Source organism: Sinohyriopsis cumingii, chromosome 5, assembly GCF_028554795.1.
Source record: "Sinohyriopsis cumingii isolate HCF-2022 chromosome 5, ASM2855479v2, whole genome shotgun sequence".
In the NCBI taxonomy this organism is placed as follows: domain Eukaryota; kingdom Metazoa; phylum Mollusca; class Bivalvia; order Unionida; family Unionidae; genus Sinohyriopsis; species Sinohyriopsis cumingii.
Window position 1 is genome coordinate 46,220,529 of NC_142965.1, and position 15,913 is coordinate 46,236,441.

General features: G+C 33.5%; 1 protein-coding gene across 2 annotated transcripts; it reads left to right on the forward strand.

The window, feature by feature from the left end:
• Positions 1 to 762: 762 nt before the first annotated feature.
• Positions 763 to 15,542, forward strand: LOC149799074 (uncharacterized). Of its 2 annotated transcripts, none has more exons than XM_089958045.1 (5): positions 763 to 879; positions 5,015 to 5,092; positions 7,695 to 7,837; positions 8,883 to 8,960; positions 12,611 to 15,542. In XM_089958045.1, the coding sequence occupies exons 2-5, from the start codon at positions 5,068 to 5,070 to the stop codon at positions 12,932 to 12,934; spliced, it is 570 nt and encodes a 189-aa protein (XP_089814171.1). In that variant the 5' UTR covers positions 763 to 879; positions 5,015 to 5,067; the 3' UTR covers positions 12,935 to 15,542. The 2 variants fall into 2 exon arrangements, with proteins under 2 accessions (XP_089814171.1, XP_089814172.1); XM_089958046.1 differs by lacking the exon at positions 763 to 879 and adding an exon at positions 1,690 to 1,897.
• The last annotated feature ends 371 nt before the right edge of the window (positions 15,543 to 15,913 follow it).

Here is a 15,913-nt window from a genome sequence, read left to right on the forward strand (position 1 = left end):
CATGGATGTCATTGATTTTTCAGCGACACGAAAGCAAGAGCCAGTCAAACATCATCTAGCGCTACCAAATTATATCTGAATAATAATAATCGGTACATCTGGAAGTGGCAAGACTCAGTTATTACTTCATTTGATAATGAGATGTCTCAAATGGGATAAGTTGTATTTATTAGCTCCCTCAGTTGATGATCAGAGATGCTACGATGTTCGTAAAGATTTTAATGAAAATGCAAAAGTGTTGGACGAAGAATGCGATGACATTATTAATTATTATTAATATGTATACGATGATGTAATGCTGGACAAACAATCAAATCCAGCTCGGATATTTTCTCGAGGCAGACACAAAAACACGAATGTTATTTATGTTACTCAGCGGTACACACCTATTCCTAATGTGGTCAGAAATAACTGCAAAATTTTAGTTGTGTTTAATGGAGTGGATACACATACTCTGTGAAGTATTGATCAGACTTGGTGTAGTGGGGACATGGACATGATTAAGTTTAAAAATTCTTTTCAAAAGCGCAATCTACACCAATAAATTTATAACAATAAATTTATATGATCCTCTATCACGATATCATATAAGTCTCTCTTATAGACAAGACACAGAACGTTTTTGAAATCCTGACAAAAACTCAATGCCCCCCCCCCCCCCATCACTCTTATGATTCTGCACTGCAAAGATAAAATGAGGCTGATCCTCTTTTCTTTCTATAAATAGTCCTCTCTTCCAGTATAAAGTGCATACGTTGTTGTTGTTGTAAAATTACATCAGCCGTACCATTATTGGGCCACTTCTTCCACATCCTGGTTAATTACGCAGTGCACTCGTAAACAGATAGAAGAAACCCATAGTGTAATAAGGAGATACGGGTACGTATATTAATTTTCTTTCATTTTCAAAGATGCCGATCTTGTATATATGTGATATTATTTACTGAAATATTTTTCCCTACATTCATCAAACACCAATTCTTAACCGCAAAATGTATTAGCAAAATGAAATGTAAGGGGTAGGATGGGAATTACGGTATTTCTTCAATGTATTACTTTTCTCACATATCCAGAGAAGCCGAACTCGAATTTATGTGATATTATTTATGTTGATTACGAATCACCAATTCTTAAAACAAATATGTATTAAGAAAAGGAAATGTACTAATGTCAATTCAAACTCAGCTTCCAGCCATATTTGTTTGCATTTTAAGTTCAAATCGGTCCACTGCGTCTAATCTTAAAAGGTGAGGAGAAAATTTCTTCAAAAATAAAACCTCATGATATTATCATCGCTAGCAGCATGCGAAACGCATATACGCTGATAAGCAGCGTACCTGGTTTTCGCCCGTAGCTTCTGATAATTATATATGGTAGAGATGCGCGGTATTGCTGGTATACCGTAATATTTATATCTATTGGAATGTAGCACGGTACGTGTTTACTGTACTGTACTGGTACTTCGGTAGTTTCCGTCAGTAAGGAATGTACTCAAATTACCGAGAAAACTCGTTACCAATGTTATTAAAAACATATCTTCATTTTTCTTGACTAAATAATTGCCAAAATTATTACTTGCTTCTTTACGAAATATTGTTCTTGTCACGGATTGATTTCAAATATTAGGAATATAATTATATTTAATAACCTTTAATCACACTTGACAAGTATAAAATATGCCAACATGGCGCCTGGATAGGATGTCGTGAACAATATTGGAAGCAAATCGCACTAGAAAAAAGAAGAAAATGTCATTTTTTAATAGCATATGTTTATGTGTTTAGTACATGTATTCCTTTGCAAGACCAAGAACTATCCTGGATTTTTTTAGCATAGGCATTCTGTTCTTTTTTAATCGTAATGCCTCAAATGCACTAGATAATTTCACTTCTGCTGAGTGAGTGTTGTTATGTTCTCTCTCTCTCTCTCTCTCTCTCATAAATATCTTGTCCCGGGTGTAAGCGTCCCAGTTAAAGCTTCCCAGCCCATAATAGCAATAATGTAGCATGTAAACTGTAGCCTTCGCTGTCAACACTTCCTATTTTAAGGGCCATTTTAAATGAACAATTCAGTACAGGTGGGTGGGGGATTGTATTCTGATTGTGAAAATATGGCTAAAACATATGGCATTATTGATATCCGGTTTGTTTCAGTTAAATATCATGCACCATTTAGCAGTAAGTGAGCGAAATAATAGCTTATAATACAAACAAGTTCCAAACACTTTTTTCTTCACAGACTGATGCAGTGTACAGAATATGTGATGAAAATGAAATGTCTCTGACACTGTTGAATAATCAATTTAGTGGCAAGAAGAAGTGAATTTTTAACAAACTTTGGAGAAATTGAATATTAACTCTTTTTCTGCACACACTGTTTTGCAAATAAAATAGATTCTAGTCAGTACTAAACAACCTTGACAGTATTTCCTAAAACAAGGTCCGAAGGTTTATATTGGCCAAAAGCAGCATTTTATAATGACGACAATAACACATTTCTTCATGCATTTTGATATAATTTTAGTCCAAAACATTATTATGTTCCCCAAAATCAAGAGGCTAGAATATTCATATTTTCTGTTCACATGTCTTTCCGATCCAGCTGAACTATATAATGTGCAACAGTTGGTAATTAAGTTTTTTAATTTTAATTGATTAATCAATATTATCTTTAAATTTCTCACCTAAAAATGGGTTCAAGGCCAAAGGTACGAATTCTAAAATGTTGGTCTAATATGTTCCCTTTATGTAGACCTCCATCCACAATAAACTGCCTTATTTTACCCTGGTTTCTACGGTACTCATGTCTCTGCATATGACTACACTGTAAAACAACTACAATATCCAGTCCAGTGTTCACATGTCATACAAAAAGATAACTAGTTATCACAAATACATAAAAATATCACATAATCACCACTAATATGTAAGCATATTTCTACATGCAGGTGTAAACTATTTTCCTATACGTGGCCTATTCGACACAGCGTAGAATGCAATATTGGAAAGCACATGGGTATATACATGAATACATGTCAGATTCACCGTCATTAAACATGTTGCGATATACTTCGTGGAACCTTAACGATCAGTGATAATCGTGACAGACAGCATAACTGAAACATCTTGTAAAGTATGCAGCTGCTGATATATCTTATCTGGTCATCTTGTAACTTGTTTTTCAAACTTGTGTTTCTCTTAATTTGATTCACGCTCTTGTTTTGTGGGAAGTGCCTTCTCACACACCAGCGGAAACGCATACCACAACTAGGATAGTTCTTATAACTGAAATTAAATTCCATATACATCCCATTTATACATGCATTAAAGGTTTATTTAGGATAACTAGCTAATGGCAAGTATTTTTCATTAACTTTAGATTGTTATGAAGAACGAAGGATTAATATAATTTTATGGGGTTAATACTTAAGGAGGTACATGCCGTGAAAAATGTGATGAACAGAAGTAAAATGTAAACAAGCAAATCAATCATTTTATAGTATGTATATCAGAAATGTTTTTCAATTAATTTTTATAATAACGGTACCAATTATAGCACGGAAAGTTTGATAGCCATCAGGTTACATGTATTCGTGTCAAGGTACCGAGGTGACTAGGTGAAGACCAATATGGCAACCCCCATTGCTCGGCTGAGTGATGTTTACCACGTACATTGTACGTAAGGCCCAACGTATATGAAAAACATAATACTCCACGGATCTTGATTGGTCTTCAAACAACATGACTGTTACAATGCAACAGCTCAATACTATCTCAATGCCTTGATCTATTGCGCGTAAAATACAATATCATATTGCCAATTTTAGCTCAAATAAATACAATTTCCGCAAAACAGACCGTATTTAAACATTTTAATGCTTTTTTTTAAATTAATATTACATAACTGTTAACTCAGTACATACTATACGTGATATTTGACGAAACTAAACCCGCCTACCCGTTAAGCCAGTTCGCATTACCAACAACCCTTAATAAGTTTTGTAATGTCAGCACAATTCCTTTGACTGGTTGTCAGCTGTGGCCTATTTAATCATCCACATTTCGGTATAGTTTTTAGATGACAATTTATACAACAGTTAACATACACAGAGGGAATTCCTCTAGTGTAAGTGTAATTTACTGACCATTTAATTTCAGGGGGTGGGGTTGTTGCAATATTCTTTTGAGCAGAGATAGTTTTTGTTCCTTTATTTCAAGATAATTATTTTTCTTCAACTAATATAATGGAGACAGTATGGTGTCATTTGGATTTAATCCAGAGGAAGCTATTTTTGGTATTTGATATCCGGAAATGGAAAACTAAATGCGATGTCTCTGCCCCAGAAAATTAAATTGCTGGTCCCCGATATAATTGCTTATATTGTGGTACATATCGCAGTATATTCAAATATAACGCGGTACAAAATTGCTCAGGGCACACATTTTTACTTGATAGTGACTAGACTCATTTACAAAGGCAATGTATCTTGATAACACCTGTATCATCGAGTGAATGGTTGAACACTAAACAATTGTTGATAAACTTCCTCAAAAGCGTGCAATATGTCCCAAAATCTAAAGTTTTATTTGAGTGTTTAACTGCCTTTTTATGAACAGTTGTCAAGGAATGAGGATTTTATTACATAAAAGTAAGATAAAATAATGTACATTATATCGCTTAAGGTTATTATCGATGCAAAGAGGACATTACTAAACTGAGGCATTTTTCCCAGAGGAGTAACACGAAAGAAAAGGTTCTAAAATTATTAAAAATATGTTGAAGACGACTTAAAAAATGCATTTAATTTGATTGTGGTTTTGTTTCATATGTCTACCTACATGCTCAGTCTATAGTATTCATATCTTTCATAAACTGTGGACTAAGACCGGATCCATTAGTGATTCGATATGATCTCTTAGTGATTCGATATGATCTCCTTCAGTTTTGTTGAAAACTTTTAAAATAACATTACTTAATCTTTCAAAGTAAATTTCATATTCCTGTATTTTTACAGATCCACGATTGTAGTCTATTCATTGGAGCAGCTTTATTAAAATATATACCAACATGAATGTCCAGGATAACTTCCTTCGTAAGTACGATGAATTCTGCAATGGTTGTCTAGTGTAACGAATTCTCCCGGTTGCTATAATTTCAAGTTAGAAATGCAGTCTTTAACTGCTTCCTCTTTTGCATAGTTTTAAAAAATCCATCCAAAGAATACAAAACCAAATAAAAACTAGCAGCTCTAAGCAAGGGATAAAAAGTAATCCTTTTTTTGCTAATAGTCAAATTGTCAAGCAAGCAAAACTGCCAATATTTTTCACAAAGGATTTATTTAAATCGCAGGTGCCATATAGTGTCCACACTTTTATGCTTTATCTACAAAATGCCCTAAGGAATAAAAGTTAGTAGCTTTCTTTAGAAGAAAACGAGATTGGCATCTGCACAAACTTAATTCAAAGATTTGTTCATATCGGCTTCAAAATAAAGGCACACGTTCTTATGAGTCCATATCAGGGCTGGGTAATTTAACAATTTAATGTTAAAATATACAGTATGTATGAAAATTACTCATTCCTACATCTGACTAGTAGAGTTAGTCCTTTAGTACAGTTCTTTTTTAACTGAAGCGGATTTATTTATGTCATTTATTCTTTTGATCTACAAACTGCTCATTTATTCTTTTCGAACTCAATCACTATTTTGAGATAATTGTGAATTCATTTAGAAACGATTTGGATTAGCCACACCAACACTATTCCAGACTATTGGTACATGAACACATTCAAAACTGGAATTGATTTGGAACACCACTGGTATTCATTCATAACGTTCTATAAGTTTTTTTTATGTGTTAGAACTTTTAGGACAACTTGGGATTTAGGTCACAATACTATATGCTCTTTTAGAATGTTCTCTTTGTATCAAAGAAAATAAATAATTTGTTGATTTTTACTAAACTTGTTTGTTTTCACTCTTTTTTGTTACTTAATTTAAGACAATAGAGTCGTAACAATTACCCTATGTGCAGACATTTAATCTTAAAGTTTTACAATTTTCTTTCACCGAAATATGTAATAGGCATTTGTTCAAATATCATCAAAATTTATTGATTAATTTGATTCCAACTTTTCCTGACTGCTAGGTTTGACCTCTTTTAAAACTTTTCTCAAAAATGATCTTCTTATATGGTTACATATGGAGAGGATATCCTCTCCAAGTCACCCAACTCTTCTTATCTCTTTATGGTTACATAGGGAGAGGATATCCTTTCTAAGTCCCCCAACTCTTCAAAAAAAAAAATTCCGACTGCAAGCTAAACTAAACCAATTTATAATATTCGTGGCTAGTTTTCCACAAATAGTTTTTCTAATGGTCACCTGTATATTGTCTGTTATCTATATCTGTATTTTTTTTAAATCTTGGTACGTGATTGTGTCTATGTATAAATTTTCCTCATAACTGTAAAATAAAATAATCATCTGAAATCAAGATATTATACAGTTATCTTTTGTACAAGGATATACCATTCTATTTTAAGTCATTGAGAGTGCAGATTGCGTAAGGTCTATAAATAAGTGTTTACGATCAGTAATCATATTAATAATAAAACCGTTGACAAGTTTTGGGTAATTCCTCATTGGCTGCTGATGTCAGGTGCGTTCTCATAAGAATAAAATTATTTTCCTTTAGATGGGTTTGGTCAAGTGGGTTCTTTTACAATATGGGATATTTGCCAAATGTTGCGTAGCTAGAAGGAGAAAAATCCATTCTCAGCATGTATACTTGTTTACACGTACCTGGAGCTGGAAACTTCTCTAATTTTATTTCTTATGTTGTTGTTACATCAGTCTGCAGACGTATTTAATGTAATGTTTAGATATTATTTGAGAGGCAACATTTGTTTAGACTATTCGTTGGAGCTATTAAGTGCCTTTTTTCAGCTAAACTATTATTCTGGGACAAGTGTGAATTATTCAAAGGAGTTCTGGACAATGCCAATTTGACACATCGGGATTCTTGGCAGACCCATGTATTCGAGGAACTGAACATCATTCGGAACATTCTATTCTTTTCGACTTGAATATAACTTTATACGACTATTTCGGATTCAGTTCCTTATAATGTTCGTTCCTCTCAAATTTTCATTTAATAATTTTGATAATTAAATTATTTTGTTAAGTTGTACAAAACTTGTTGCTTTTGCTTCTTTCTGTTTCTCAGTTTATGACCATAGACTAGTAACACTGTCACATTAAGACCAATAGGAAAATAATGGTACATTAAATATGTGGTGTTAAGTAACTACATTGAAAAGTACTAAACACAAGGAAAACAAATGCTGTAATATCTTCACCGTACTTTTTGTAGATACCCTTATCTTGTCACGTAGACCACGTGACTTGTTCGGCTGTTTCCGCATTTTGGATAATCATGATCATTTTCCAAGAAAATTAAGCTCCCGAAATTCAACACCAACCGCCTTCGGCATAGCTGTTTTCAATACCTTTTGTTAAACAGTCTGTGGCATGTGAATTTGTAAATTAAGTCGTTCTTTGAGGATATTTTCCGAAGTGATTCTCATCCTGACGATTATGACAATGATAACCAACGTTGAAACATAAACAGTAGGTCCTAATATTATTTATAACTTCTCTTTTTTTCTCTTTAAAACTTTCATCTTTTAATAGGAGCAGAAATGGAAGTGAATCCCAGATTACAGAATGCGATAGTGGTACATCACATAATTCAAGTAGTTAGTCCACTGGTTGTCATCATCATTGAGGTAGCAGCGTCGCCATTATTTTCATGGCTATTGATGATTCTCATTTCGGTAAGAAACTACAGTCAGTGTTGTAGCGTCAGTCACAGGAATCGCTGTATTTAACTACTACTACTACTACTATTACTAGTAGCAGTAATAGTAGTATCAGTAGTAGTTGTCCGCTCCGGTGGCCTAAGTGGTTAGAGCATTCACCTCAGATGCTGGAGGTCGTGGGTTCGAACTCTGACCGAGTCATACCAAAAGCTTATAAAAATATTTATAACAGCTTCCTTGCTTGGCGCTCAGCGTTATGAGGTTAGTGTTAGGACTGGTCGGCCTGGTGCCGAGATAATGTGACTGGATGGGGCATGATGCCACAAGTCTGCTGCATGTTACCCCAGTGCTAGACATCACTGTAAACTGCCGCACCGAGACATAGTAGCGATATGACTGAATTTTATTAAAGTTAGGTTAAAAATCCAATCACACACACTCACTACTTCTACCAGCACCACCAAATTAGCGACATATAACACAACCATACCTTCTATTCCAGTAGTCAGCATTTACTACACATTACCGAGATTACTTACCATTATAAGTCATTAACTACCATCATCAATAAAATATAATTACCATCCTCAGTGTCATTAATTATCATCATAAGTACAAGCAATTACCATCATAAGTATAATTAATTACCATCATAAGTATCATCATTAGCCATCAATTTTCCCTCTTTTCACTCCATTGATGTTGCCAATTTCAGTGCAACACCACCACCACTACTAACACTGCTACTATTACTAGTTCCAATTTGACATTTCTAGCGTATTCATACGTATTTTTCTACATGCAAAGTGTAACCTAATTGCATTCTATAAACAACTTACAGTGAATAAATTAATGAATGAATGAGTCCAATTTATGTATATATGTATGTATGCATGCATGCATGCATGCATGTATGTATGTATGTATGTATGTATGTATGTATGAGCTGTTGTATGTATCGGTCAGGGACTCTATCAAAATTAAATCAGAAGCTGAAATGCAGTGCATAATACCAATGAGAAATCCAATCAATCTTCAACTTTGTCAATCTTTTTTGTACGCCATCGTCCCTGCAGTTATGTTCATCATCTTCTGGATTGCATCGAAATGCAATTACCAGGACCTGCGTGCTATTCTTGTAAGTATTCATCTGATCCATGTTAAGTTCCAGTTACAATATACTTATCCTTTATATAGAATGCATATCCATTCCCCATTATTAATTTTTGAATCCTTGATTTATTGAATTAATCAGAATTGGCCATAAATCCTTCCGAAAAAATTGATAAAAATTCAATAGTGAATCCATCGCTTCAAGGACTGTTTCTATTACTTATTTTATTCACGGATTCTGAAGCTTCAGCAAAAATTATTCTACCCTCTAACATGTTTTTCATCTTTTGTCAATTTGTGAACCTCAAATCTTCCAACTGCCTCTTCAAGTTTTATTTGACTTTTATTTTTATATTCTGTACGAAATAATGTATCATATAACTTTTTTTTACCTCGTTCAAAACTTTGCCCTGATTCATGTCTCTTATTCGTTATTGTTTCATTCATATCATGTCTTTTTTTCCATGGTAAAATGTTTTGTTATTTTGTATCCTTTTTCTATTCATTTACTTTTTGATGCTAGATCCATCCCTTTAACTTTTTTGGTTTATTTTGTTCGAGTCAAATGTTCAAGTATATCCAAACTGAATGCATTGACATTGTTTTTAATATATTTTCGAAAATGTTCAACTTCCTTCAATAGTTTCCTTTTTCTTTATCTTCATCCTTTCTTCTGTAAAAGGAATGTTCTGAGGTGACAGCACCGATTTCTTATTCAAGGATTTCGAAGACTAATTCATAATTTAGATTATTACTGTTATTATTATTATTATTATTACTATTATTATTATTATTATTATTATTATTTGTTGTTGTTGTTGTATACAGTATATATATTTCTTATCTTTTTATTTCCCTTTTCTATACATTAGTGGTCGTTTAGCATCGAATTATTGGATTTCTAGAAAATTTGTCTCTTTTTAAACCGTATAAATTGAACGGTGGGTAAGGGCAGCAGGGACATGTGTGTATTCTTCCTATCAATAAAACTTAGACATTCTTCATTATTAACAAAAAAAATCTAAGTGTGCCATTTTAACTGGCTTTTCTGAATCAAGCTAAATTCTGTCATTTTCTTCCTCCAGATCCAATATTTTGTCTGTTGCTTTAGGGTTATTTATTGTTCCGTAGTTATATGCATCGATGTCACTATTTTGAACTAAGTTACAGTCTGCGTAGAGGACAGAGGAAATATTTTTTTATATTCTTTGACAACTGACTGGCCACACTAGAAATTATTAGATAATCGTCATTGGCTCTGTATATGTGTTCATCATCTTCTGGATTGCATCGAAATGCAATTATCAGGACCTGCGTGCTATTCTTGTGAGTATTCATCTGATCCATGTTAAGTTCCGGTAACGATAGCTTTATCCATTGTATAGAATGCATATCCATTCCCCAGTAGTAATTTCATTTTCTTTTATTTACTTAAAAACTGATCTCATGCAAAATCGTTATGATGACTAGTACAGCATATTGAAGTATTAATGGTTAAAGATTGTCAATAAAATCAACCGGTCATTTAGAGAAAATCAAATTGCAATTGAATGCAAATTCCGATTTATTTTCACTTGGTCGTAGTTATTTACAGTCTAATGATCAACATGGATTCAATATGAAAACTTCCCAGGAATCCCATTTAAATTCCTAAGGTCAGTTAGTTTAAGCTACATATCGGTTAAGGTTAAAAATTATGTAAATAATATGTTAAGTATGCAGTAGAGAAAGTTATTTATCGAAAGTGAATCCAATGATAGCATTAATTGGGTTACATTCCTAAAATCTCCAAGATGCAGATACTCTTCCATCAGACTCGAATAATAACTTAGAAAATTCTGATAAACTCCCTTCATATAAACATATGGAAACTGACCTCCGCCTGAAAGATTATTTTAAAGTCTGGTGTAAACATACAGATAAATATGTTTTGACAAAATCTGAGAATTTAAAATTGTATTGATGGAAACAATCCAAAAGATAGTGTATAATATGTGAAAGCAACGAAATTAAGGATTACTATATGCTCATTTTTTCTCCGTTAACTTTATATTATCAGAATCGTTCAGTATTTTACGACATTGCACTCGCGCGCAACTTCATATTAAACTCACGTGTGCTTAGTAGTGTATTGGGAACTACTATGTAAACAAATCATTTACACTCTCGTAGTAGACAGACGCTTTACGTTTTGGTTGATTAAATTTGTTTCTGAATGAACTAAACGAGGTGTTTCGTGGACTGCCACATACCAGCTGTTTTGACACATTCGGCGTTAACTTTTCTGAGACAATGTTTTGGATCTAGGTTACCTATAGACGCCAGACAGGTCCTTACAAATAACATGCAAGGGACAAGGCATAAACTGTCTTCTTTAGTTGATAATAAGAATTGCAAAAAATATACTTACAGTTTTACATCCAGAATTTCCTCAAAATGTACGTTCCTAGTTCTACGAACCCGAATTACATGAACCATGCCATGGGTTGTCAAATTTGATTGCACATTTCGAAATTGTACTGTAATTTCGACAATATTCCAAGTGCAATTATATCCTTCTTACTGTACTAAAAATGAAATAAACATTAAATTCCATAGCGCCTTTTTGATAATTGCAATCGGAAGACTTCATATTATCCCCACATCGTGATTTCAAACATTCAATGACAGAACAGAAACACACTTGCAGATGTAAACATGCTTCTCCCTCGCTGCTCCAATCCAATGTATTTCATTTAGAATTGGCACAGATAAATCCAGTCAATAATCACGAAATTTCGTAGAATCGACAAAAATACGAAATTCTATTCATTCCAGATCATAAGGAAAAGTTGTTGCAATACGCATTCATTCACAATATGAGTCCGAATTTCAATTTTAAGTAGACCAAAACGCCATTTTGTTTCGAAAGTCATGTCTAGCGCGCGACTAAGTCAAATTTATCTGGGCGGAGTTATGTGCGCATGAATAATGTTGTTGTTCTGTAATGGTGAATCTGCGTTTGTGTTTTTAGTATGGAATACGGCATGCATTCAGTTACTTTGTATCTTGTAGAGTTTTTTAGTTTATACAATTAAGCCTAAGGTAGAAAATGAAAATGAGCATATAATAAAAAGGTTACTGCATTTGTATGGGAAAATATGAACTCGTTTTTTTTCCGATGAATATACTGTGCTCCTAAGGTCGTGCAGTATTCCATCAGAAAAACTCGTTCATATTTTCCCATACAAAGGAAGTAACCTGTAATTATCGTTTTATATTATTGTGTCCAGTGTATACTAAATTAGCTATAAACTTATTTAAAAATACTTCTGGAACAAACCATCCATGAATGTTCAGCTTCACACTACAAGCTATAAGAAAACACTACGTTCAATAGATTCAGTTTTGGGTTTAAAAACGGAGATATTGTTCTATTCAGTAATTTATTATAAGTTTATTTAAATTTGTTCATTGTTTCCCTTCCAGCTTTTGTTCATTACCAAATCTGAGTTTCTGGCTAAAATTATACGTACAGTATTTGATAACCACGCAATAATTTGATGATGTACTCTATGCGCACGTGCATACTGGTGAGAATAACCAATTAAAATGTATTATAATATATTAATGAGGGTAAAGGGGTTCTATTTCATGCACATTAAATTGCACGTGATGTATTTTATCTTATTTTAGGTCCACTTTAACGCTCTTCTCAGTACGCTGTGGTTCCTTGTATTTTTCCCATTTTGCATCATAAGTTGGCACTTGAATGACCGAAGTTTAATCACGTTTGTCGCCACTATCACCGGCTTCCTGAGTCTCAGCTCGGCGTCTTTTGCGACTTACGGAATCTGGAAGTCTGCCCGAAATGTCGCTCTCCGTGCAAGATCTGCCAAAGAGGAACATGATAATGCACTTGAGCGCTTCATGTCCCCATACGAGGCACCAGTCACGTTTACCGACCTTCGTGGCATACAGCTGCCTCCAGTCACTTATAATCAACCAGTGCCAACTTAGTGACAATGGTAGCGTTTCAATGGCCAGAGGCTAAGTCTATATGGACACATGAATACATACGCTGTTCTTCTATAGTGATATGAACGAAAAACGCTTAGTTTCCGGAATCACATGATCCGATTTTATCCAATCTAAATTCTTTTTGCAAAGGCTTGATTAAACATTGCAATTATTAAGCTGTATGCATGTTTTGACTTTCAATGTTTAGCAGTAAATTTACAATTTATATAAGCAGAGTAACGTTAACAAACGGGTAGTATCACTAAAAGAATCTCATTCTTCAACAGTTTGAAAAACGTCAAGTACTGAATTTAATTTTCTCAGAATGAATGGACGAAACACATATTTCGATATAGCAAACATTCCCAATTCGGTCAATTAGGAAACTAATTCCACAAGGCAGCATATCTTCTCCCAAAAATGTCAGGATTCTTATAGAAAATATCTGAAAATTTTGTATGTGACGAAGGAGTGGACAAAACATATTAACAACGATAGTTTCTTTTTGTTGCATATACAACTGCCAGACAGAATATATTTTCATGGTAACATAGTTCAGAAGCACTTCAGAGTCAGATGAAATATTAAGTAAGGTTATGTTTGATTTGTTTCAAAACGATAAACAGGCATACTTAATTAAATGTAATGCATACTGTGTTGATTATGTGTCATTGCAGTCTTTAATTTAACATCTTTCGACTAACTTTACAACTTATACGGAGACCTGTAACAATTGGAATATATCAACCATTGTTGTTCAGTTTTTTAAACTCGATACCAAATATCATATAATGTTTTCTGGAAAATATGGTTTTCTTTTCATTTTTTAAAAGAGAAATTATTACTGGTGATGAAAACATTGCATCCAGTTCTTTTGCACTGAAATAATACACCCTAGCCGCATTCAGTTCCCCTGTGAACGTTTCGCGAACTGTTTTTTTTTTTATATTTAGAGAGTTTTGTCAACTAAATATTAGGGATAAGGTGTATTCCTGAACTGTTCTTATCCTGCTATGGCTGCAATAGAACTACAACGTTAGATTTTATATAATCCAAAATCCATTTGAAACTATAGATACATTGGATAAGGATGGTTGCCAAAGATACATATGTTGTATGGAAAACTCTATCTTTGTCTTAAGCACTAATGTTAAAAAACTACAGATGTGTCCATTTGTTAATCTTTAGGTAGTTTCGTTTTAAGACAAAGACTATATCAAATAACTTTGAATCGTTATGGAGGCAATAATATTAGAACTCTACTGAGGAATACTGTAAACACCTTCTTCTTTGAGCTGCAACATTCTATTCTTTTTATAAATATTACTGTACTAACTATTCGCACGTGCTGTTGTTTTATGTTATTCTGGTTTTGTGCATTCACTTGTGTATTTTCCTACTCATGAATTGTAACGATTTAATGTTCTCTTCATATGCAACCAAGTCGGTTTGCAGAGATGACGAACTTTAAAATATTTCACAACACCGCAGTGAGTGAGCTGTACTCTCCATTCAGGAATGTCTGTAATAGCTCCTTACACAGCATTTTGGGAGATGTAATCTGCATTAGGAATGCCTGTAGGTGAAATGTAATTTCATGCAACGCTTATTCAGATTTACATCTGAAGCTAACTTTGTATTAAATTATTATTAAGGTTACTTCTTTTATTGTATGACTAATATCGAAACTTCTACAAAGAGAGCAACTGCATTCAGATAGTTGTTTCATCCCCGCCTCATCCCCAAGTAACGAATGTACAATCGAAAACTTTCCTTCTCCGCAGCCTTATGATGCTTTCATTGAAAACCGTCCGAAAATGTCAACTTAAGCATAGGACTTTTAAAAAAGAAAGAAAAAATAAGATACCTTACAAATTAAATGAGACATGCATTTTAAAAGCAGGTCACAACACGTTACACGACGCCAAGATGCCTTCTGATGAAACTCCTCGTTTGATAAAAGCAGTATGAGTTTTGCCGCTTTAACACTATACATAAGGTACCTAGAAATGAAACCCCAAGAAAGGAGGTTTCGTTTTGTTTGAGGGAAAACATCTTGAACATAGTGCTAGGTGTTAATACTTATGAATAATAATAATAATAATAATAATAATAATAAAATGAATCACTAAGAGACACTATATGAGATCAAACTAAATTTTTTGTTCGCCAGGCAAGGCAAAAGATGCCTGCATTAATTGGTACACAGATGCGAATTCGCCTTGACAGAAATACGGCAAATCATCAACATGTATTTACTGTTGCTAATTAATACATATCTACTTTCTAATTATTACGCATCTAATGTCTAATTAATTCACATATACTTTCTACTTAATACACATCTACTTTCTAATTAATACGCATCTAATGTCTAATTAATATGGATCTACTTTCTATTTAATACACATCTACTTTCTACAAAACGTTATATTTGTACATCGATTTACTTGCTTTACATGCAAGTTTTTCTTTTTACACTCTTATATTTGTATGTTGATATAGTTGCTTTAAAATAATCTTTTTGCTCTTGTTCTCATCCATATTTCAAATATAAGTACACAATACCATTGTAATTCTTTTAGTGATTAAAGCATTTCATATCTGAGACTGATTTATGTTTAATTTCTGTCTGCTTCCTAAATAAGGGATAATTTTGTCCCAGATTGCTTCCAACGGGAAACATTCCTGCTGCTCATACAACTATTCACAGTACAGGGATAGAAAGTAACTGTGCAGGAAGATTTTAGGCGTGGTTGTTGAGATGTAGGTTGGGGAAAGGAAACCTGAACCTTGAATAGCGTCATTATTATCCTTCTTCAAAATAATTATTTAATTTACCGGCCCTTCCTTTCATCAGTGAATCCTGTTTCTCATGTATGTATGCATGTATGTATGTATGTATGTATGTATGTATGTATGTATGTATGTATGCATGCTTGCATGCATGCATGCATGCATGCATGTATGTATGTATGT